Raw genomic sequence first — 25,910 nt, forward strand, 5'->3', positions numbered from 1 at the left:
GGTCCCTCCAAAGAGCTCCTGCAGAAATGAGTTTATTAATGCATCGGTGCCAGGGTGATTCTGTGTCTGAAGACAGCAGTTCTCATAACCACTTGAGCAGGCTCTATTGATCCTGTTTGTGTCTGGGGATTATATATTAGGTGCTTGGGAAGCATAYTGGTGTTTTTATTGCACAGTGTCAGATGTATATAATATATATATATATAGAGTCATATGCCTCTGTAGGAATTTTGGACTCGGAGTTGCATGGACYAAAGTGGAATTAAACACAGTGTTGAGGGCAGCAGTGCAGGTGCCTGGGACGTCTGCCCTGTGGGAGCAGCCAGTGCTGATGGAGAGGCCATCTTGATGCCTGATGATTTTTGCGCTTTTTTTTTTTTATGCTTTCTGTACCCTCTATGTATCTGCCTGTACCCCTTAGCCCACATGTTTGTAATTCCTGAAGCCTGATATTCCAGCTTAATTTAAGAGTTCTACTGGGCAGAGAGACCAAACATCTTGAGGAAGGAGTCAGTGTGCCCTGTGCTATCTTAAACCCGAGCTCAGCCTTGGGTGAAGCCTCCTGTCCAGAATATCTTGTGTAAACTGGGCTCTAACCTCATTTGAGAGAAGCATTCATTAGAATAAGGAGACATTACTGCATTTGTTAAATTTCTTATTAGGGAATCTTAGATAGATATGCTAATTCCTGAAACCTATAAAACTTGTACCCGTGCTGTACACAGGTGTGCATTCTGCCATCAAGTTGTGCACCTGGGATCCCAAATACCGAAGTAAAACCCTTTTTATCCCCTTAACCGTGTCTGTGTCATTATTAAAAACTTGCCTTTCAAGGCAACAATCTCATGGTGCTGGCATGGCTTGGCCAGGGCACAGGAGTGTCCCTGGATCTCTGCTGGGTCCACACTGCAGAGCTTTTGCCAGCCCTGGTGCAGCTGTGTGCTCACATTATCTCAGAGGGGAAGGAGGGTTTGAAGAGGATGAAAGGCAGCAGAGGAAATGAAAAYGCAGAAGTGGAGAGCTCATGGAATGGATGAGCCTTTTCACAGAATGTTCTATTGAGTATATAGCTGAGAAGTGCAATAAACTGTTGGCTTTTTGCATTACATTCTCATGGGATGGGCTTGATATTTAGTGCTGCACGCATGAATTTCATCGTGTAGCTGGTGATCTGCCTGCACCAGATGAAGGCTCTTCAAGCTAGCAARTCCTGGTGCTGAGCTGATGCTCTGCTTGTCATTAGACAAATGTCTTTGTTGATAACAGAAAGGTGATGCCTRCTTGGAAAGGGAAAAACTGGAAAGATTTTGACCACTGACATCTCACTCTTAAGGCCAAATCCAAGCYCTTGGCAGCCTAGACTTAATGCTGAAGCAGGAATAATCTGAGTTTGTTCATATTCATTACAATAATTATGACTGTAATAAGTGTTGGCCTACAATGAAGTCTTCCTATTAAAAAAATACATCAGCAAAATTTCTGCCCTTGGAAAGTTTACTTCTATATTGGATCAAAATAATTCTGTTTCAGACAGTTCACTGTATTAATGAACTGAAGTTCATATTCATATGTTTTTCCATGGTAATAAGCTTTCATGYAGCCCCAAATTAAGACACATAAAATAGTTACGTTTGCTGTTCAAGCTGGGTCTAAAGGTGAATCTGTCCAAAAGACAATTGGGTGGTGTGACTCTGATGGAACAAACACATTTGAAGATGCACCTAAAAAAAACACAAAAAAGAAAGTTAAAGAAAAAATCACTTCTCTCTGGATGGTGTCTCGTTAGCTGAACAGTATGGTTTGGTGGAGCTCTGTAATCTCGTGTAGTCTTGGTTGAGCTTTTCACTGCAGAGGTTTAAGTGTTAAAATATATTTTCATGCCTCACCTTCTAATTTCTCACTGATGACTGCAGACAGAAGGTATGGAAAATGGCTYTTGGGGTGTTCCATTTCCAGTGACAGAATTACTTCTCATTATGTACGGTTTCATTATTCTCGTAGATGAAAAGGTTAATAAATGTGTATACTCGTGCAAGAAAGACAGGCGGATCTGATTATCTCTGTTAATATTTTCAGCCAATATTTGATCATGAGACAGTGAGCAGGAAACAGTGCTTGCTGATTACTTTCTGTTCTTTTAGCAGATGAACATGTAAATATTAAATATTACTTGCCTTGCTGGGCTTTAAGGACTGTCTGAGGCCTCTTTTCATGGGTGGAGTTTAAGTGGCTGTGAGCAAGTGATGATGTCCTTGGTCTGCAAAATTCACTCTCTTGCWATTTAACTGAAAATTAAAGCACAGTCTGGCAAATCAGGAATTTAATTAGATAATAACTGCTGCCGTGATAAATTTCTTTTCAGATAAAAGAAATTTTTCTGTGTGTGTCTGTGAGGAGATAGAGCTGTGTCACAACATCTGATTAACAGTCAGGGGAAGTGCAAATATCTGCACTGGAGGAGCCTTGATTTCCCTTGCTCCTCTCCCTCYGTGGCCATGACATTATTAAAGCTCTTACATCTGGCACTGTGTACTTGTCTTTTCAGTGTTTGATTTCACACTCTTATTTGGCTAAAAAGCTGAAGAGTTTTGCTGTGTTTTCTCTTTGTCTTTTGGAAAAGTGTGTCATGGGCTTGAGCAGTGGATATTATTTCACTGCTTTTTCCACCAGTCCCACTCCACTTAAAGACGTTTAAGCAGCTTAGATTTAGTGATTACTAAAGGCAAAGCAGTATTATGGCTGTAATATCCAAACACACAGGAAGATGGGAGGAGTTATATTTATTTGTTCATCTTCAGTTGTTTTCCTCAGAAGCAGAGTGAGCTGGTAGTTTATTTTTTGTATCCACCAAAGAAATGACTTCTGAAACAGCTTGTACAGATTTAAGTGAATGTTTGTAATCTCTATTACCAGTTTTCTCTTCTTTCACAAAGGGTGTTATCCAAGATGTGAAAGTCATCTTTATACCTAATGGATATATCACACAGTGTCCTAATCTGAATCGCAGTAAGTAGCAATCTCTTTATTCTCTCTATTTTAGATTGTTCAGACAGATTGTTTCATTGCTTTAAAAATAATACTTTTCAGGCTTGTTATTTTTGCATGTGCTGACTTCCAGAAGGCAGAAATTCTCTGTAAACAGATTGCATTTTATGTTCAGCTCAATCTAGTATGATAGATTGTTGGTTATTTATGGGTTATTGTGTCTTTCCTTCTCTTCTCTTCTGTTTCTTTTTGATCTTCCTCTATGGAGCATGCCCAACCTGCAGTGATTTCTTGAGTCTGGTGCAAGGAATTATGGATTTGCAAGAACTCCTGGCAAAAATGACTGCAAAAGTAGGTACCTAAGCTTTTTGTTAGCTGCCCATTTCCTTCTGTGCTAAGACAAAGATGAAAGTATTTATTCCATATGCCATTGCTTATACCACGAAAATGACTCCGTATTTTCATAGCAGAGCCATTTGTTCCTCCSTGCCTGCAGTAGTCTTGTGGATATAGTTCCATGGTTGTTCCTGAAGCTTAATAATGTTTCTGTTGTCTGCTTTATTATTTGTGAGGTAGTGRCAAACTACCCAGAGTCTGATTTTTTGGAAGAAGCCTTAGCTTGATTTCCCTTTTCACACTGAGGAATAAATGCAGAAGCAAAAGAGTGAAATCCCTCAACAATTTCCTCACCATATGCTGTTGTTTGAGGGGGGTGATGTTTGCTGGTGGGAAATCCTGTGAAATCTTCAGGAGTGGTGGTCTCCTTGCTGGGAACTGAAATGAGGCCCCAGAATGGAAATACCTGTGAACCTGTGCTGATTCTGACATTTGAGCAATGGTTTTTATCAAAGTTAATTCAGTTCCAGGTGAKGCAGTGTGTGCTTGGGTTTGTTTTTGTTTTCTTCTTTTCCATCCCCTGCTTTGGATCATGAATAGGRTGAACAGGRATCTGTAGTGTTGGGKTTTTTTTTGTTTCTTTGGGATTTTGGGGATTTTCCTTAGGCTCTGCTCCTATAATAATACACAGACAACCTCGGTGTTAGCCAAGGCCCTTCAGCAAGGCTGTGGTGAAGTTTTGGCACAGAAAAGTGTTTCTAGAGKTGGCTGAACCCCTGATCTGTGTTAAAGGATGATGTGAACACTCGGTGAGGTTAATGTTGGTGAACCATCTGTTTTCTGGTAGAGGGCAGTTATTGTCTCTTTTGAAACAGCATTTACATGGGAATTACTTACATTTAAGTGCAAATTCAACCAACCTGTAGATGCCCTTATTCCCAGTAGTTACTGAACAGGAATTTCCAAAGTAGGATTTGCATAGCCCTGCTGTTTGTGTGAAAAAATTTACACTTTTTACTGCACTGCCTTCAAATGCTTTTTCCTTTCCCAATAGGAAAGGGGAAATATTTTTTGGTGAGTGTGTGCGTTACCCTGACAATCCTCTTCCTCAGCTGATGTGCTTTGGACAGGCTGGATCTGAATGCAAAATGTGAAGCTTTTAGTTCAGTTTTCTGCTTGTGCTGTGAAAGAGAGGCAATTACTTTGAGCCCTGCTGGTGGTTTGAGCAAGTCCCAATTATGCAGTGCACTGAGTAACTTGCTTTCTCTGATGTTAATTATATTTTTGCTTGCTAGTACTTTGTRAGGGGAAGCAAATAACACAGTATTTGTGCTGCATAGACTGTGTGCTTTCATAAAGTGGTGCTGGCATAATCCTTCACTGCAAATTCCTTTTTTGTTGGAGCAGTGTTTGGTAGCCTGTTTAGTTTTTGTCATAATTTGAATTWATTCTGAATCTTCCCAGTATATATGGGTTCAGTGGATTGAAGTTGTGTCCTTCAGTAGGGCCACAGTGTATGTCAGGGTATGAGAATCTGGCTGAAATGTTAATTTGCTGCAGGAGAAAATGATTGTGTTCTGTTGCAGCATTCCCCACTGCTGTCCTCGAGTACTGTTAGTTCCTGTTTAAATATAATGGCTAAAGGAATTTGTGCAGCTTTAACAATCTACTGAAATCAGTCAGGGCATCTCCTACACTTCTTTGGGTGGAATATAATTTCTTKTGGTAAAGTGTGAGCCTCCACTAGGGTGTGCTTTGTATTCAGATGTGTTTGTTCYGTGAAGACTTCCAGCACAAAATTTTCYACKGAGTCTTYCCTTGGTTGAGGTTAGATAGGTTGAAGTTTGGCTTTGATTAAAATCAAGAAGAATSAAGCACTTGAGTTCATTCATGGACTAGGCAATCTGGTTTATTTACATAATCATGGGTTTATACAGCCAGGAATACTTTTATGAATCCTGAAATTTTCCATKTAAATTTTGACAGGTTTGGTTTAGGGTTTTTTTTTTTAAATATATATATTTTTGTTATTTATTTTGCTGGAAGAAATACTTTTTTTAACAGAAACCTGCCCAGGGTTTACTCCAGGAGCATGGCTTCTCCATGGATAATAATCTGGGAGGACCATGTACTAACTCCATCAAAATCTGAGGAAAAGATTTAGTTTGTACCTGCCAATGCCTTGGTTCAGAGTTTCAAAGGTTGTAGTCCAAGTTTGCTTGGTTAAAAATGAATGTACTGGTTTTTCCTTTTTCAAATCATGTGTTTGAATTGCAGAAATCTCATCAAGTGACTTTCATTTGTAGTTAAATTATGCAGAGACAAGRCTGAGTCAATTGGAAGACTGTCATTGTGAGAAGACTTGTCAAGTAAATGGATTGATCTACAGAGACAAAGATTCATGGGTTGAAGATGATCACTGCAGGAAYTGCACATGCAAAGTAAGAATTTCTGAGGAGTTTCAAGGATAGGATTTAATGAAAATGTGAAGATGGCCTTTGAATGCATAATGTTCACTCTGAGAATGATTATGTTTTTAGTATGCATCTAGTRGCAGTATGGACAATAGGGAGGGAAAYGAAAAAATAAATAAAATTTTKWCATTGCTGATTTATAAGCTTCATACATAMAATCTGCCTTCCCTTGACAATGCTTTCTTATTTGTTCTAATTATAGCTGTGAGGACTTTGTGGTTTTGRGGTGAATGGGTGGCATTGTCTGTGTTTGGTTTGGAATTGTTTTCACTGCAGTAGCTTTTTCAAAGAGGAAGCATTATCTTAATAGTATTCATAGATGCTTGGTTGCATCTTGCATGGTAACAACTTGCAGATTCTGTTTTCTGCCTCTATCAGACTGAAAAATATAGGGAASTGAAAGAGAATTAGTATGTAAAACATGTATCTTGGAAATTATTTGATAAATATCTGGAGAGAGCCTTTGTTTGCTCAGGAAAATAGAAGCCTGATTGTTAAAAATCTCAAAAATGATTGGAACATCAGAAAGTAGGGCTGATGTTCCTGACTTACATTTTCCACTTAATGCATTTTGCTCAGGGAATGGGGAATAAAACCAGCAACAGGCATCAGAATGGGGCAGTTCACCTTCAGCTGCACTTTGATTCGTTTTGTAGCTGGGTGGGRTGAAATTTGTTRTTGAAGGACAGGTTYRCAATCCAGAATTCTATTTTCATTTWCTTATATAGCTTTTTATGTTTTGCATAAAATGCCCACTGATCGGTCAGTTCATTTAGTTTTTCATGTTTTGTATAAAATGCCTACTACTTGGTTAGTTGATTTGGTTTTTCATGTTTTGTATAAAATGCCCACTGATTGGTTAGTTGGTTTGGTTTTTCATGTTTTGTATAAATGCTCACTAATTGGTTAGTTGATTTGATTTTTCATGTTTTATATTAAATGCCCACTAATTGTACGTTGATTTAGTTTTTCATGTTTTGTATAAATGCCCACTAGTTGGTTAGTTGATTTAGTGTTTCATGTTTTGTATAAATGTCCGCTGATTGGTCAGTTGATTTGTTTTTTCATGTTTTGTATAAATGCTCACTAATTGTTAGTTGATTTAGTTTTTCATGTTTTGTATAAATGCTCACTAATTGGTCAGTTCATTTCATTTTTCATGTTTTGTATAAATGTCCACTAGTTGGTCAGTTCATTTCGTTTTTCATGTTTTGTATCAATGCCCCTGGTGGCAGCAGCAGTGGTTGAATTTTGTCTCTAACCCTTTGTGCAGGGCGGGGTGGTGGAATGCCGGAGGATGTCYTGTCCACCTCTGGAATGTCCTCCCGACTCTCTCCCGGTGCATGTGGAAAATCAGTGCTGCAAAGTGTGCAGGGGTGAGTGCATCACACAGAGCYCTCCTCTTTCAGCAGGGGTGAGCTTCTCCTGGCAGTTTTGGAATGATTTCCAGAGGTCCTGGTAATTCAGGTAATGCGAGTTACAGTGGCAAGCACGGTTCGAGAAGAAAATTAAAAATTGCTGAGAAATGAACAGGCATTGCAGATTTCTGAGGTACTATTTAAACCTGTTTTTAGTGGAAAATTATTCATCCTGTTGGGGACTGGGAAGACTGACTTGGCTYCAGTTTGTATCTCCTGTTGATGCTGAGGACCATCGGGCTCTGAGTCTGAACTTTCTTTTCTGATGAATAACTAACTGAGCTCTTATCTTTTTGTCTATCTTTTATTTCAAGTTAAAAGGCTGCTCTTTAAAATAAACRTGACAGAATATCAGACCCTGGCTTAGTATCACTGTCTGGAGCCGTAGCTTGCAGTAATTAATTTCAAAATAAATTAATGAGAAGAGAGAAAAGCTAAGTAAATGTTGTCATCAGTGTTACTGTCAGTTTTCAGTTTCTTTTTCTGGCAGTGAAAGCTGTTAAGTAACATTAATGGAAGGAATATTCAATATTTGTTACTTTAATAGTGGTACAAGGAACAAAGACAATTTATGTATGAAAATTTTAGCTGTATACAATGCCAGTCGTACCTTAAGAAGCACAAATTCTTTCCCCTGATCTGTTCTGCAAGATGAATAAACTTCATGCATGAGCTTTTCAATAATTTATTAAGACGGGGATGCRGAATTATTTTAGGATTTATTAGGAAAATCTGTCACCCTTCTTCACTCATTGAATTCGTTAGTTCTGTGCACAAATATCCTTTAGCTGTGATCTTGCACTTGCTCTTGTTTCTTATGTAATCTCATTTCTCTCAGCTTTATGTCAGCATGAATATTCAGCATGCTAAAAGATGTTCATGAACAGAGCACTTGGGTGCTAAAGTGGCCTTGCTGGCCTGTATTTTTTTTTGTCTCRAAATATTTGTATTGGTAGCACTGAAAATCTGGATGTATGCAKGAGAGTCAAAACCTGACACGGAGAAATTGAGGCGCAAAATCCTAAATTCAGTGTGTGCCCTCATGAGTGAACTGTTCCTGTGGTTTATAATGGGAAGATGAACAATCAAACTTGCCTTTTGTCAGTGATTGGCACAAACTTGGCTCGTTATTCTGACAGGAACTCAGCGTGTCAGTCAGTGGGGACTGACGTATGGGAGTTGATTGAAATTGATTGTAAGTGCCAGCTTCTTGACGAAATGATGTGCTAGGACCACAGTTAGTCACCCCTAGGTAGAGAGTGGTAATTGCAGAGGTTTTCCAAAGAGCTGCACTGCAGGTGTTATTTTCTCCCTCCCTGCTTTTTTCTATTTAGCTCTGATAGAATCATCAGGTGTAATTTGCTGTCCCCAGGGATTATTGAATGGCTGGGTTATTGAACACCTTCCCATCTCAGCTAAGGGTTAATGAACAAAGTACTCTAATGTCTCATATGTTAAGGGGTTTAGGCAGTTCAGTTTTGATCCCTGCCATCTTGTGTTAGCCTTTCAAATAATACTTGACAAAAGACTGTAATTTTGTTTTAAATATGATTTTTCTGATTTGTACATTAAGTTGCTTTCTGGTGTATCCATTCTTTTGTTAGAAGCAATCATGTCAGGAGAAGAGACTGAAAGAAAAAGGAAAAGTCTTTAGTTCATATTCTCCTAAAAATAGTTACTGGGATTCCTAATTTAAATGAAGCTTCCTGATCTGAAGTTTTCTTCAGAAGTGAGATCACGAGTCGGGCATGAAAACTAGGGCAGCTTTTGAAAAACAAAGAAAACTAGGATACCAAAAGGAAGAAGCCTGTTTTTAAAAACTTTGGTGAGGATGAAAATCATCCTTTTTTTTTTTTTTTTTTCTTTTTTTTTAAGAAATGAGCATTTTTGCAAAGAGCCATTAGAAGCAAATTTATGTCCAAAGGGTTATGAAGATTGATCTATTTGATCTATGAAGTCTCTTCTGCTTAAAATTTGGGAATCGATCTATGACAGTGGGTGCTGGGGAACACCCTTGCACCTGTGAGTGCATCCTCTCCCTGGGCACTCGGGAGGGAAATTGGGGTAAARCAGTCCAGGATGGAATGTGTCTTTTGAGAACAGACTGCTCTGAACGCTCACGCTGTGTGTGTGCCTTGACTCCACAGACTTTTAAAGCTCTGTTCAATTACAACACAGGATTCACACCTTACAGCTTTCCTTTCAGGRTCACGGGTCAGACTGCTACTGGCCAAGAGCAGAGAGAGCAGGAATGACACAGCAAAAAGTTATTTTATCACTGTTTAGCATCGATCTGGTCAGTAATGTAGGATGCTTTAATGATGGTACTTGATTTGYGAGAGATCCTAACAGTCCAGCTGTTCTCTTTAGCTGATGGATTTACTGTCCTTCCCTGGAACTGTTATTCATGGAGTTGCATGGGGACTGTGATCATTCTGGTCACAGCTGACCAAACTTTCTGCCACCTTGTCCGTGCTGGAGGTTGCCTTCTTCATGTGGCAGTAGTCCTGAGCTGAGCCAGCTGAGTTTGCCTTGAAGTCAGTGAAGAATGAACACCTGTTCTGCTCTGTTGGCTCATTTGTGGAGTCACTTACCTTTGCCAGAAGGGTTCAAACCTCAGACAAGAATTCTGCAGTAGGAGCTCTCAATTTCCTGGGAAATCGGCGTGTTTCATGTGTGCTTGTAGAATATTTTTCTGGAATAGATTTTTTGCAGTTTGTTGATTCAGTGCAGTCATTTGCCACATCTGATCTATTTTTGCAGTCCTCCAGCAAGTTGAAGAGTTCACCTTTGCGCCCACAAAAAATGCGAAGGCTTAATTGAAATCTGTGCCTATATTATTCTCGTGATGAACTGTAGGCTAATAAATGTCTCCAGCTCTTGAAGTGAGTCATGAGGACCTCTAGTAACACAAGTACTGTGTCAGTAGTGAAAATATGTTCTGTTGAATTATAATGAGTTTAGTCCAGGACATGTTGTTGATGCTCCTATTCCCTCACTTTAGTTCAGGTAAAGATGCTACTTTGTCTTAAAATGAATGTATTGTTTGCTACTTTGTTTGTAATATGTCATACTGACTCCTGATGAAAGCAAAAGACATCATATTTCTAATGTGTTCATATTTTTCAGTGTATATGAATAMTGATTTTACTTTTGTGTTATACCTTGCATTTATTTRCTGTTCAAATACCRATTTAATTKGTTTTTAATCTCCTTCCTTCTCTCRAATTACAGCCAAGTGYATCTATGGAGGCAAAGTGCTCGCAGAAGGTCAGCGAGTATTAACCAAGAGCTGCAGGGAATGTCGAGTAAGTTTCRGCTGTATAAACTTTTCCTGATTTTAAATGTATCTGTGGTGCTCAGAAGTGACAGTGAAAAGTTAGTGCATTTCTTTAGGCTTCCTTCATGCAAATGTGACATCTGTTGTCTTGAAAAGGTGACCTTGAAGTCAGCGAAAGCCGCAAATACCAAACCAAAGCGGGAGCATGACCCTTGCAGGATAAGAAAAATATGGGCAAAATGATTTAGAAGGWTGTTTTCTCTTATCTCTGCTTTCATGAGCCTTAGAAAAAAAACGTAACAGCATCTTGAGCAAATTACTTATTTCAGCCCARTTGCTCAAATTTGAAGCAGCCTTCTTGTAACATTGTTTGAGTTACTCTGTATTTCCCCTAGTATTATTTACACTATATATAGCTCTTCTAATAATTGTGATAAATTCCCGAGTGTTGGGCTGGACTGAGGTCTTTCTAGGTGAATTGCTAACATTTGGGCTCTGACAGAGAGCATTTAGGAGCACAGGTGAGGGGAGGCTGTGTTCAGGGTGTGTTGCTGAATGCGGGCGTTGAGAAGGCTGCGGTGATCTCATTATTGTGCTTGCAGCGGAGGGTGTGGAGAGGCAATTTCGTGTTCGCTGATGGAATGGACAATAACTGGTTGCAGATGTTGTGAAAACAGCTCTTTATGCAGAATTACTGTGCTGTTGTTGCTGTTGAGCTGCGTGGGGTGCTCAGCGCTTGTGCACAAACGCRTGGGCAAGGTGTTGCCTTGGAAGGCGGGCTAAGGTGCCTGTTATTTATAACATGGCATAGAATGTTTGTTTGAGAGGGGAAGTACCTCCACAAAACGAGAACAGGAGGATTTTCACATTAAAGTGAAACCAGAGTGATCTGAATTCTGTCTGTGGAACTTGTCTGTGTCATAAATTAGAGTGTTATGTTCACTGTTAGGAGTACGAGAACACATCCGTGAAGATTAAAAGCAAATACCAACCATCAAATATCTGTCATTAGGAGTGAGGAAAATAATGAAAACAGCTTTTGTATTTTGCTTATTGTTGAACGAAAACAACGTGGCATTGCTAATTACAGTAACATTGTGGTTGCTATTTGCATCTTAATGGACAGTTTTGATAAATATTCAAAATGGCATCTGTGAGTGTGACAACATAAAAAAAAAATGTTTGATCCATGCCTTCAAAAAAACCCCAGCAAACAGAAGGTTTTTCCACAACGTACTTCGAGGAGGTATCAAACCTCCCTGGCCTGGGGAGAGTTTTGAAGAGAGTTTCTGTGGGATGAGGAGTCTCTGTGCAGGGTTTCACTCACACCTTTAGGGYGCCTCTGAAATCTGTCAGCAGAGCTCCCTGCCCCCGGAGGAACGCTCACTGGGTGAAGGATGGATGGCCATGAGTCAAACCCTGGCTCTGTTGTTCCTTTCTATCCTGTGGTGTGGACAAGGTGCATGAATAAAGGAAGGGCTTTGTCACAGGACCATACAACATTTAATRTGGTTTAATTTTCTGGGCTTGAAAACAGACATCAGGTTTCCAAAGCTGCTGATCCATGAAGGAACGCAGTGGAGGGTACACATCTATTGTCCTTAATGCTGTTGATAAAAGATGATTTAGAAATCTTCATGTCTGTAGAGGAGGATATATTTGCAGGTGGGGTAATGTCAAAAAGATTAAGTTGAAATTTCACATTGCAATTTTTTTTGGGAGATGGATTCTTTATTCTTTGCATAGGAACTGATCCAAGCTTAAGAGGCTTTTAACTTTTCTATTTTTTCCGTCTAACAAAAATAATACTACTACTGATGATCCAGCTAGATCAAAGATTTTCTTGATCAGGCTGAGAGATTTTTTTTAATTTTTGGAAACTAATCCAGACTAAAAATATTCATGATGCACATCCTCTTAACCATGAGCACAGATGTTACTCACAAACAGCCATTTCCAGCTGGAATCCTGCCCACAAACACTCTCTAAGTGAATCTGCAATGACAAAATGARTGCACAGGTATTTCCAGGAATCACAGAATAGTTTRGATTGGGGGAGGAACCTCTGGAGGTGATCTCATCCAGCTGCCCTCCTTGAACAGAGTTCTCCAGTCTGTCACTCATCTTCATGACCCATGGCTGCTCTTTCTGCAGCTGTTCCATCTCTCTCCTGTGCTGGGAAGGCCAGAAAATGCAAATGTGTGTGAGCTTTTGATAGCTGCACCTTTCTGCATTCAGTAGGTGTTTGATTTTTCATTTGTTTAGGGTTTTTTTTTAGTTTCACCAGCATGGCAATGTGGGCCTTTGAAAGTCAGTGGAAAGAGTTTTATAACTTTTATTGRAGTGGGAATTTGCAGTTGATCAGCTGCCTGTGAATGACATGATGCCCGTTCATAAACAGCTGACATGCTTGACAGCAAAGGGTACAAAAATAAATTCCTCTTCATTAATGCTGGGAGCAGGCAGCCACAGTGTGCCATACAAATGGAAAGATGGACAGGGCCCACAGCTTTCAGGGAAATGTGTTTTRTAAAGACAAGGAGCAGTGTAGTTCTTAGAATGACAGCTAAGGCTGCTGTTTGGAACTTTGTCCTGGGAGTCTGCTCAGAGTGGTGTGGTACAGAATAACCTCCTGCCCTGGCTGTGCCCCTCCTGGCCACTGCAAACCCTTCCTGCCTGGATCCAGGGCACAGCTAAATTCTGGCAGGAAAAAAAAACAACCCACYGAAATGGCCCTATCTGAAATGTTGCTATTAATTTTCAAAGCYGATCATGTGAGATGAGCTGTTTGTTGTTCAGATTTTCACTGCATGYCACTGATTAGGCTTACATTCAATCCTTTTTTTATGTACTTACCTTTGTAATTACAAAAATTTAATTATGTTGTTGTAAATTTTTGACTCCAGATCTCATTCTTTGTGGATTGTGTGTCTCAATTGAAGCTTGATATATTTATTYCAGAAAAAAAAATGTCTTTTTGACATCTATTTCTGTTCACGTTCTATGACTGCTACATATGTGAATTGAATATAAAAAGGAGTCATTTTTCTAAGGCTGCCTGAAGCAATAATTTTGAAGTGTGAACTCTTCTTACTTATCTCGGTAGATAAAATCTGAAATCTGATGATGATAATTCTTATAATTGGATCTGTACCAGTTTATAACAAATTGATTTTAACCCGAAGAACAATCAACATGGAAATGTTTTAATTGTTCTAAAACTTAATTACAAATAAGTTTAATTTGTTTTCCCAAGATGCAAATTCTGCAGAAACTAGGAAACTTAAGGAAATAAAATCTCACTGCCATTAAATTAATGAAATTCTCAATTTGTTCTTTCACCTCCTTGTGAGTCGAAAATCCYTTCCTTTAGTGAGACTAAAGAAGCYGTGAGCTCRGRTTAAATTTGTCTTTGGYTTTTTGACTCGTGCTGATGCTCATTTGACTTTCCTGCCATTTCTGGCYGTGGTTTTTGGTCAGATTTATTGTCAGTCAACACTTGCTGTTGGTGTGCTGACACACTGTCCTCGTTGTGCTGTAACTGTCCTGTCAGAGCTTCAGCAGGCAGTGAGTTACAGCCASAGCTTTTCTGGCTGGGGTTTGATCATCTGATGGTCAGTGATGCTCAGAGAGCCTGGTCCTTTCATCACCTTTGCTCCTGTGGCTGCAGCAGTGGGAGGGACAGGAGGAAGGGAGCTCAGGAGGAGAGTTTCCATGCTCCCATGGTACTCTGTGAGGCTGCAGGGAGCTGCTTTTYCCCACGAAAACCAAGCAAACCTGATGCCTGTGGGGCTTTTTTAGCATTATTTTTTGTGACAGCAGCTGATGCAACTTGCCAGCGAAGGTAATTGGCCCTGCTTAGCCTTAGGATTGTAATGTCAAGAGCAGTGATTGCAGAATGGTCAGATGGGCATTGCTGGGTCAGCTGCAGCTCTGAGCTGGGAACCTCAGGCCATCATTTGTGCCTCCCAGGCTCAGCAGGCATTTCCCACCTCCCTAGGGCAGCTTGATGCTGGGAGAGCTCCTTCTGGAGCCTGGAGGGACACAGCTGGATTGGTGTGGCGAGGTGAAGTGGCCAGGCTGATTTCCAGCAAAGGGTTTGTCCTTTTTTGGTGTTGGTTTTCCTCTACTTTTCTAGCCCCAAATGTGTTTGGATAATATTTTTAAACTTATCTATGCAGTCACAACAGCTAGGAAAGGAAATKGCTTTGTTTGAGGAAAGCAGAAATTTTTGTTCCACCTTTTTTTTCCACCACGTGAGACGTCATGAAAGGTATTTGGAGAGGAGCAGGAAGTGATTTCATTAAAGTTAAAAATGTATTGACAATGTGGCAGGTTGCCTGCTTTCTTAGGGCAGTTTCAGATTTTGGGAAAATGAGATTACTCTGCTGTGACAGTCGTGGGGGGAGGTTACTGCAGGTCCTACTGAGCAGAAATCCCAGTTGTTCATCTCTGCTGCACCTACCTGCTCTCAGTCACGGGACAGCTGCAGAAGGGGTGCTGAARAAGTAAATTAGGGTATGAAAAAGGCTGGAGGAGGGGATAAGGTGAAAGAGGAGGCWATTTCTGGACAAGATTTTAAGAAACAACAAATTAAAGAGCTGGGGAGCTGTCTGGTCTGGACATACAGTGAAGCTGGTCTGCTGGATGGGAAGAAGGTAGAATAAAATTTAGTTTAAACCCCCCCCCATGAAGGCTCTGTGTCTATGATTGTAGAAAACTTCTACCAGCATCTAGACCTCCTGTCACAGTCTTCTAAATCAAGAAATCAAAATCATAGAAACGTTTTAGCTTGATTTTACACAACAGTTTCTATACGGATGCCTCAGGATGAGCCTTCTTATTTGAAGGACTTAATTTTGGAAAGCAGGTGATTAGTGGTTCTAAAAAGCACACCCTTACAGTTGGACATGACAGAGCAAAACAATAAAAATGAAAATACTGCCTTGCTGTGTATTTTGGAGCTGAGTAACTCATCAGTGAATTATGGAGGCTGAAATAAAAGGAATGAAGCTCAGATTTGCAGAAAGCAAGAAGGCTGTCTCTAACAAAAACTTGTGCTGAAACTCTTTAATTCCTTCAAATACTCAGAAAGTATTTTGTACTTTGTACAAACTGTACTTTGAGACTACATATTTGGTAAAACGAAAATAGAGTTTTGAGTGGAAGTGCTTTGTTTTTGAATCATTTTATTTTGATGCCAGGCACAGTAGATTACTTTAGATTTGATATTGTGGTGAAGCAAATGAATTAAACTTGCTTCTTGCTATTTAACCATTGTTGTTACTGGAGGTTACTGGTGCTGTAAATGGAAAATGATGTGATCTTTGCCATTGCACGTGATTCCATGAATGTAATTTTTGAAACAAATGTTGTTCATTTTCAGAACGGAGTTTTAGTGAAAGTGACAGAGACTTGTCCACCCTTGAACTGCTCAGAAAARGATCACGTTCTTCCAGAGAACCAGTGCTGCAGTGTCTGTAGAGGTAAGCCAGAGTGTGTGTGTGCTTGGAAGAAATGCAAGTTATTGGTTCAAGGGGGGGATATTTTGGAAGGTATAGTTCCTTTTTATTTGTTATTAAGTACCTTTATAAATCTRAGTCTAAAACCAAACTGAGATACTTGTTTGGTTACAAGAATTGCCAGATAAAAAGCTGTAATTGCTCTGAATTAGAGAGGAAGAGGGAGAAAAGGAAGAGCTGGGGGAGAAAGGGATGAATATCTCTTATGTCATATATCAAATATGATACATTTGAAAAAGAAATAAATTTTGTTGCTTAAACTTGTAACTGCAGGATTTTGAAAATGTGTTTTAAGGTCTCTATTTTAATATCACAAAAATAATGTTAAGATTCTTATTTGATGGCTATTAGGAGGTTGATTCACATCTGATCACTGCCAGGACTAATGTATGAATTAAGCTGGACTACCAAAGAATACAAATGCAGAACAAAAATTAAAAAATTAACTCTAGAGCCCAGAAGCCTATTTTTCCTCCTTCCAGTGGGTGTTGAGATGCAGGTTCTCACTTGCTCCCCTCCAGGCTGAGGCGGTTACTGAGCTCTTCTGGAATATTTGTCCTGCCTGCATGTAAATTCCTCCAGTGCCATTGCAGATGGYGATGAAGGGCTCTGAATCTCTCCCTCTGCCAGTAAATATTAATTAGTAAATGTGCATGGTTAAATATTTACTTGGGCCTTGAAGTTGAAAACACGTGCATGGGGTTGCAGGGAGCAGCACGTTTGAGGCTGCCTGCTGGGTCATCATCTAGGAACATCCACATTAATTTCTTTTAGTAGTTTCTAGAAACATCTGCAGCTATTTAAGCAAGCAGTAAATGTTGCTTCTCTGTCCCTCAGAGGGCTTGATGTCTTAATGATACTTCTTAACAGATGGCCCAGTTTGATGTAGTGCAGTGCTGAAAAAAAAAATATTCATTACTTGAAAGGATTAGAAACAGGAAAGCTTCAAAGTTGATGAAAGATAGGTCCTGTAATTATTCACTTCCATGTTATTGTTAGTGATAGGTATCCTTGTTAGATATTCATCCCCAAACTGGCYTCATCATTTATGATAGAGGATGAATATGTATATTGATGTGATGGTCTCTAGAAGCGAGGGAATTGTGTTTTCCCTTCCTAGGAATTCTGGTACGTGATGCTTTCAATTTGATACATTAACCTTCCACTTCACTTCTGCTTTAGCTCCTGCTAAAACAGTACCACCTCCTTTTGTATTTCATCATTGCTGTTTAAAATTCTTTTGAAAATGATGCCTAAAGAGATGATTAATTTTGTCAACTTTACAAAGGCATAAATTGAATTTAGCACTCCTAAGATGCTTTTTATATCTTGAAGTAGAATATATGCTTCTTGACACTTTTGCTTCAGTTGCCTGCAGAGTGGTGGTATATAATTTTATCACGTGTGCTGTTGTTAAAAATGGATATTTATTAAGAATTCCATATTTGGTATAGGTTTTGTCAGGCAGACAGGTGCTCTGTGATCCATCAAGCAGACCATAGTTCCTGTCCTRTGCCAGCATATCCTTTACTGGGAATGGACAGAGTGCTTCTCTTGTTTGCAAAAATTACTTCTTTCAGACAMTAACTTCAGCTTTTTTTGTCCAAACCAAAGTAGTAAGGAAGAAGTGTTGTAGTAATTGCTGTCGTGAATAATCAGAATGTTTGCTGGAAGGCCACATGGATCATTTGCACACCGTATGCAAATTTCACATTCCGTGTATGATGATGCAGATAATTTGATGCATTGGCCCTTAGCTAAGCCTTAAGTTAGCTGCCAGGACATTTAGCAAGTATTTTCTAGCAATGTTAAATGAGAATGTTATTTCTGTGTGAGGTTCATCAGTGCATTTTAGTGGCTGGGAGGKTCTGGGCTTTGCATCACTTGGTGTTGTCTTTAGTGTGCATAGCTGTGGAAACAGAAGACTTCACCTGAATTCCACATTCTCCAGAATTATAGAATATATTTGCTGAATTGAGCAAGGGTGACAGCTTTGCAGCTGGTGCTTTTCTAGCTGCAGCAAAGGAATTTCCATTTAATGAAAGGATAAATATGAGAGGATCAACAGAAGGAAAAAAWCCCATAGAGAAATACAAAACCCTTTATGATGCTGTGGTAAGAGACTGTACCCTCCTCAGCGATCTCAGTAGTGTTTACCACAATAATRGATAAGTGCCACAGGTTATGCAGGGTGAAACATCAATCTGTGCAGTTTGTGGAGCTGGAAATCGGGAGCCAGCAAAGAACAGAGTTGAACATTGTGATGTACAGAGCTGGTGAGTTCTGATAGTCATTATTGTGTGTGAATGGTAGGAAAAGCAAAGGCACCAAATAATGCCTGCTCTTSTGCAGGTTTGCTACACGAGCTCACAGCAGAGCAAAAGGTAATGGGGTATTGCTAAGAGGCAATTTCCAGATTTCAGGAAAATGACTGTGTGAGGTGCACAGCAAGGTGAGAGTAGTGGGGAAGAGCTCTGCTTTGAAATGACAGTTTATTTTTGTGATTTGGTGTACCTGAATGCATAAATGTGCCTCACCAGGTCCGTGTATAGGATCTAGCCAGTTTTCCCCTCCATCTGTGAGCTTTAATATAAATGTCTGCTTTAACTGTGTGGCTGCTTTGTACTTTTCAGCAGGACAATGTTGTGTTATTAAACTGTCTCTTAGGCTTACAGAAAATTTAGTTAATTTTCAAGTTTCACCAAGAATGGTTGTGTCACAAAATAGATTTTTTACTACTTTTTTGAGAATCACTCATTTTTCTTACAGCATGCCTGCTACCTTTTTTATAGCCCAGGGACAAATCTAATACAAAAAATAGTGTCATAAAAGTGTTTTATTGTTCCCTTTAGCTGTTTTTGTCCTTGCCAAAGACACTGTATAATTTTGAAAGAGTGGGGTTTTTTTCCTCTTTTGCATGAGTGACTCAAATAAARTTTCATGTGAGAATTTTTATGTTGTTATGCTTGCAATTTTAAATACTTAAAAATAGCCTTAACAGCCTTAGTGACTTCAGATGTGCTGTTTTTTGAAAGAAAGAGTGTGATGAAATAATGAAGTGGTAGGAGCAATTTTGTTTCTAGAGAAAATAATTTTGATTTGCTGTCCTGCAGTATGGTGGGAATGACGGATTTAGATTGACTGCTGGCACTCAATAGCAGAAAAGGGGGGATCTCACTGATGAGGCAAAGTGTACATTTTATATCAGGGAGCAGCATTTAAATGTAAAAATGGGGCTTCTGCCACCCTTCTTTGTGCTGCTTTGTTTTTTTTTGGGGGGGGAGGTTTTTATTCTTTCAGTTTGAGGGTGAGAAGGCTCTTCAGTTCTGCATGCTCCTCATCTCTTCCTGCCTGGCTGTGAAACTGAGATTGGACTCTTCAGAAATTGAATTTTTCCCATTTATTGCTGTGAGGTAGGAGTTATTTCAAGGTTTTAGATTTATTAAGATTTAATGGCAGTTGATAAATATGAATTAGTTTATTTCTAAACGTGGATGTAGCGTTACTGAGGATTTAGAAGAGCTTTCTATCCGAAAAAAAGGGAAATTTTTAAAAGCTTATTAGTCTGTGTGGTTACCATTATTCTGCACACAGATAAGCACTGTGCAATAAGCTCTGCATTCACACAGCAGCTTGAAAGAATGTATGAAGTTGTTTTTTTATGCAGGACCACAGAGTTTTGGGAGCACTGAAGGTGTTAAAGTTGCTGTCCAAGGTGCTGCTTTGCTCATGACTCAGTAAAAACCCATTCAGATCGTGGAAAGGCACGATTGGTAATTCAAGTTTTAAGACTCCTTTAAGACTCCTGTGACTTCTCCCCTAGATTTACCTTTMCTATTTCTATTGTAACTGTGGGGTTAAATCATGATGGTAGAAAAGATTTTGTGGGTAAAGTTACCATGGACTTTTGAACTTTGGTAGCTCTTTTTAACAGAAGAGTTATCACAGTTTTGGCTTTGGGTTTTTGGGGTTTTTTTTTCTTTTTAAAGAAGTTTCTAAATGTGTAACAGTGAAATATGAAGGATAGCTTCTTGAACAGCAAGAGAACAGGGGTTTTACATTTTGATGTAAGCAGCTAAGAATATTACTAATTATAATAAATAATTATTATTAATAAAATGCACAGAAAACAGTACAGATGTTGTAAGGAAACTCAGAAATAAGGATAGGCTGTTTCAGTGGTGGCTGTAGAAAAAGTAGGAGGAGACCCAGCTCTAAGGTGTATTGATTCCAGCTGCAGTCTTGAATGAGTTSTTGCATTTGGCCAGCAATAATTAAGCCAAATTACCAAATATATTAGGTGTGTAAAAGACTGGATGAAGCCCAAACTAACTTATCATGCTGCTCAGCAAAAGCGGGTTCTGGGAACCACAACTTGAAGGTGTTGGAAAACAAAGAGCAACGTTCAGGTGTCCCAAAATGGAATAGATTTTAATTTGAGATATCTGACTTGGGGCCACTAAGGACTGGCCAGTTGTGCAGTCCCTGATGCTGCAGAAGGGATAGTTTTGTCTATTAGCACGTGTCTGGTTTTTTTCCTAATTCTGTCCTTTTTTTTCCTAATCAATGTCTTAGTACATTGATTAATGTCGTTCAGAATGGAGGAGTAGAAAGAAACSTGTATTTCTCAAGGAAAAAGTGGAGCAAACATTTCAGCAGCCTTGGTAAAGGAGGAGAGTAATGTGAAAAATGTTTGGGGAATGAACAGAGGTCATGAGGCCCATCACAAATCTAACCCCACTCTTCAATATTTAATTCCCCTGGTGGTGTCTAATTGTATTTTGAATTACTTTGAAGGGCTGTTGTGCACATTTGTGATTGTGTGTGTGTGTGTGTGTGTGTGTGTGTTTATGTGCAGGGAAAGTGGTTTCTGGCATCTGTTCTGAATGCATTCATCTGTAATTTTAATTTGTACTTGCCTTGTCATCTTATGCTGGCCTGAAATTAGTTAACTTTATCAGAACTGTTTAAGATCTTCTGTGGTTTTGCCAAATCCTCTCCAGCTGCCTCTTGCTGGGATGTGATGATCCCATGTTAACATTTCYCATGTTTAGAGAGGAGCTGACTGTTCTCAGATGGGGCTTTGCAGGTTATTCTGAATGAGTTTTAATTTTAGTTGGGCAGTGGGGATGCATTCATGCCCTCTGCTGTCTCCCACCCTGKGAAATTTAGAGCTCCCACTGCAGTATCAGAGGGAGGTTTTGGCAGCTCTGTAGGTATCCTTAAGGAATCCTGTGATCCATTTCACACCAAAGAATTAATAAAAATCAGATTTTTGCCTCCAAAACTCCAGCTGGGGAGAATGGGGACCAACTTTTAAGAAATTCAAGAACCACACTTCCTTGCTATGCATCTTTTGGCTCTTTTGAAGTGCTAATTTTGCAGTTTTGCTGYAAGWGAAATAAAAAATACTTGTCAAAACCTCTGATCCAAGCAATGGCATGCTTCTTCTGACAGAGGCACAGTGAACCCTCCTCTGTTCCATCACATGCATGTTTTTCCCCTGCTGATTAACCCTAAATTGTGGCTTTTTTTTTGTAAAAGCTTGGAAACATCCAGTGTTGTAACACCTCTGAACAGGAATGGTTTCCATCATCCACCTCCAGACAAACTGAACAAGTTTGCTGAAATGCTTGGGGAAAGTGAGGTGGAGCCACTTGTAGGCAGCAATTTGAAAAGATTGCTCTTTTGTGAACAGTGTTTTACAGGTCTTTTATAATAATAAATGCCAGGGAAATCTAGAGATGTGGTAGATGTTTTATGATTGTGTTCCTAAAACCAGGAGGAAAACAAAATGCACTTTAGAGCYTTTATTTTCTCAGATTACAGAACTGGAGTGTTACTTTTAAAATTTAATGTTAAAAACAAAATCTAAATTTATTATTTAAATATTACAATTTTTGTTTAACCATAAAATATTGTTAGAATAATTGTATAAAATTTTTAATTTAATGCTTTTTTTAATAGCCATCAAGCTTGAAAACCTGATTCTGGATGGAGACTGTTCTTATTTTAGTTGATGAAGGGAACAAAATCAATGCAGGTTTTTGCAGAGGCTTTTTGCAAAACAGGTGACAGCTCTAGTGGCAAAAAATGGATATCTGGGGTAACCATCGTATCTACTGATAAATTTCAGGGGTGGCAAATAAACAMTGAAGGATTCACAGGGCTTTGATGTGATATTGAAAATTAATCACTGGCTTGTATGATGAGAGTTAACTCTGAGAACTAATTTTAATAATTTCTGCTCTTAATTAATAATCAATGTAGCTAATTGTCCTCAATTTGCTGTGAGCTGATYGTAAGGTGAAATGCCGACTCACTGGGATAAAAAGAAACATTGAATTTTGGTGCAGAGAGTTGTGTTGCTCTTTAGCACTCTTGTAACTAAAACATGTTGACAAAACTGAGGTGTTTTTTAATTGAGCTTTGGATGGGATGGAAATAGAAGTAAATATAAACAAAATACCCTAAGAGTAACAATCCACWCTGAATTAAAATGTGATATTTTTATATTTAAMAATCCACACTGAATTAAAATGTGATATTTTTATAACTTAATACAGTGATAATATACAGAGTTTCTGACCCAATAATAATCCAATCAAGCTCATACTGTCTGTGAGCTCAGAGGAGAATTATTATTCTAAAGAAGCAGGGAACAGAATAGGATGTCACAGTCTTAGGGGAAATGGTGACAAAGAAAATGTTATAAAAGTTGTTGTCTCTTGGATGTTATCTGGCAYGCCAAGAGAACAGTAACCCTGCGTGGGGAGCATGAATTAGATGCTGAGTGGATAAGTTTGAGGGGATGGGTTGCAGTGTTCAGTTTCAATTATAGTTCTAAAGGCAGAAATGAGAAGTCAAATGCTGCRGTTGCATAAATGGCCAAAGGCAGCACCTTGGAAACCTTCCTTTAGCAGTTCAGATGTACCTGGACTCCACGGGGCTGCATCTGGAGTACCTGAGCTGCTTTTACCACACTCTGAAATGAGTCAAGATAGAAGGGATCACTGAAGTCTTCATTAAGGGAATTGGTTCTTTTCTGCCAGCTGGGTTATGATGAAAGAATGAGCCAGCTGAGCACAAGGAATATACCTTGGCTGCTAGTAAAATTGATTTGAAGTTTAAGTGTGGAATTGGATGTTGACACTAAGTCCTTCTTGCTAACAAGCAGTAACATTTTTAAAAAATTACCTCAAACCTCAGCATTAGATGACCACTCATATAAACTTGGAGAGCGCTAAACTTAAATTAGTAGATGAGTAAAGCACGTGTTTAAAAACAAATAAAAATAGGATGTCAGAGCAAGGGATATGGACAAAGACCCGAATGTGGCATTTAGATGTTCCAAATCCTGGTTGTGTTGAGCTGTCTGTAGGGGATGTTAGCCAAGTTCAGTGAACTGGAACTCTCAGTTTGCTCCATATGATGAAGCAGAACGGGCAGAAACTGTTCTTGTATTCATGCTGGAACACCAATAGATGGTGGGTGGTATGTCTGGGTTTCTGCTTTCCCTCCTTCCAGGACAGAAAAGGGAGATGGAATAGGAATTACTGAAATGACTGCTTRTATATCTCAGGCAAATAGAAATTATCTCTTGGAGATTGAGAAAATCTGTAGAACATACACCAGTGGAGGGAGGGAACATTTTCTGTTATCAGATTCTCTAAGTTATTTCTTAACTTCCAGTGGAATGCCTTTAGAGATGAAATTACAATTACTTTCAGTTTAAGCTTCATCAGAGAAAGATGCTGACATGTCTTTGAGAAATTCTGAAAATCAGAAAGGAAAGAACTTCAGCCACTTGTACTTTTAGAGAAGGAAGGGGAAAAGTTCATCCTATTTTTAGAAATTACTTTGAATGGAATAAAAGAAACTGCACATGAAGAAACTACTGAGACTTTGTGTGAAGGAAAAAGTGGGAATTAATAAAAATACTTCTCTATAAAACATGATGCATGGAATAATTATAAACTGTAGAAACACCCAAGCTGGTTTTTGGTGACAATTACAAGGCAATGCATGAGGTTGMTTTGACTGCTGGTACAGTGTTGTGCCCTGTCTCATTTTGGTCTACTGAAAACACAAGTGGTTATGCATAATAAGAATATTTTGAAGGGGTTTTTAAAAATATATATTGCACTTTATTGTCCTTTTGATGTAAGTTATCATTGCACTTTCTAACAGTCAGAGACTTAATACTACATGAGTTCATATAGAACACTAATGAATTCTTGTTGCTTCCTGCTTTGGAGTTTTCTCCTCAGCAAAACTAGTCATAAAAGTATCTTGTTGAAGAAAATTATTTTTCCGAAAATGAATAGATGGCACAATCCAAAAAGCCTGTGTGCACCAGCAAGGTTTATAGGGAGAATTTGGAATGTAAGAATGCCAAAGTTTTTCACTGATCAAAGTTTTTGACAGTCAATGCAAATACCTGCATAGCTGAATTAAACATGTTTTTAAACCCTCTTGCATGTTTCTTGCATTTCAGGCCATAACTTCTGTGCAGAGGGACATAGGTGTGGTGAAAATTCAGAGTGCAAGAACTGGAACACAAAAGCTACGTGTGAATGCAAGAGTGGATTTCTCTCTGTCCAGGGGGACTCTGCATATTGTGAAGGTAAACCAAATTTCCAAAGACCTGCTCCCTGAACAACTTGCTCAAACATATGAGATGAAATAAGTGGTAGATGAATGAATTTCATTGCAAAGTTCAGTTTCACGGTGGTGAATATCACAGGGACCCTTTTTGTGTTCATAAACAGGGGTTTGAGATTGCAGGTGGTGCTGGCCCRTCCTGTGGGCACAGTTCATTGTTGCAGTTGTGTCTTTGCACACTGTGGTCATGCTGGCACGGCAATTTTTACAACACAGTTTTTCAGAGAATTCACCTTCTTTCTGAAATGTTTTTATGGGGAAGAGTRTCTTTGTAAGATGCATTAACTTAGGAAGTGGGAATTCTGCAGGCATTTGTGAGAASGGTGAGTGGGAGGGAGCTCTGAGGCTCGGGTATAAAATGATGACCTGCAGTCCTTCCTGAAGCACTTCTGTGGGACAGGTGCTTTACAGAAATGGCTTTCAATGACCCATGAGAGACCCATTTCAGAGAAGATTGTAGCTGAGCTAGTTCTCTTCATGTGTTATGCCATCACAGGAATGAATGCAGTGTGGTATTATTCTCCTTTTTTGTTTCCCAGTATTTTCTAGAGCTTGTTATTCATAGCTGTGATGTACTTCTTAAAAAATAAATTGGTGATTCAATATATCCCACGTTCCTTCCTGCCTTTGCATCGTGGGTTGGGTTTTTTGTTTTAATGCACTTGTGTGTCAGGCTGCAATATTTAATCTTTTGACCATCATGTGAAGTTTCTGAACTACTCTGTGAAAAATATTTCCCTGGATTGTTTTTCCATCCCCATGGAAAGGGTTGGTATTTTTGACAAGCTGTTAAAATACAGCATAAGAATTGAAATACTSAGGACTAAGGCTGAAAGAATAAAAAAAGCCATGCGTGGACTGTGCTTTAATGATGCTGCATTCATAAAAAGGCGTTTTAATGTATGCAAGTGAACAGGATGGCTTGAAATAACAGTTTACAAATGTGTGCAGTAACGTGCAGCTATAAATCATATGGTATTGAGTCATTTCTGTACCAACRAAAATGTGAATGGTCCTTTATATTCACTTTCAGTGACTGGGAAAACAGTTCTCACGTGTTCCTGAAGGTAGGCAGCAGATATATTGTGTACAGAGAGGAACTTTTTTATGCAAAAAACTGTAGGAACAGCTGCTTTCTGTGTACTACAAGAACTTCTTGGACATCTGAAGACAGGCTGTTAATCAACTGGGATACAAAATCCAGTACTTGGGTGGGATATTTTTGTGTGTG

General features: G+C 39.1%; 1 protein-coding gene across 1 annotated transcript in view; it reads left to right on the plus strand.

Moving 5' to 3' along the window:
* Positions 1–24,641, plus strand: part of NELL1 (neural EGFL like 1) — a gene marked incomplete at its 3' end in the record, with an annotated part of 84,884 nt that extends 60,243 nt beyond the window's left edge. Inside the window, exons 6-12 of the mRNA XM_057383642.1 lie at positions 2,934–3,006; positions 3,254–3,336; positions 5,628–5,762; positions 7,069–7,171; positions 10,448–10,521; positions 15,880–15,979; positions 24,513–24,641. Coding sequence (XP_057239625.1) covers positions 2,934–3,006; positions 3,254–3,336; positions 5,628–5,762; positions 7,069–7,171; positions 10,448–10,521; positions 15,880–15,979; positions 24,513–24,641 — 697 coding nt within the window. The remainder of the gene's footprint in view (positions 1–2,933; positions 3,007–3,253; positions 3,337–5,627; positions 5,763–7,068; positions 7,172–10,447; positions 10,522–15,879; positions 15,980–24,512) is intronic.
* Between the last annotated feature and the right edge of the window lie 1,269 nt (positions 24,642–25,910).

This window comes from Malurus melanocephalus, unplaced genomic scaffold (assembly GCF_030028575.1).
Source record: "Malurus melanocephalus ecotype Western Australia unplaced genomic scaffold, MMel_1.1 scaffold_647, whole genome shotgun sequence".
Lineage (NCBI taxonomy): Eukaryota > Metazoa > Chordata > Aves > Passeriformes > Maluridae > Malurus > Malurus melanocephalus.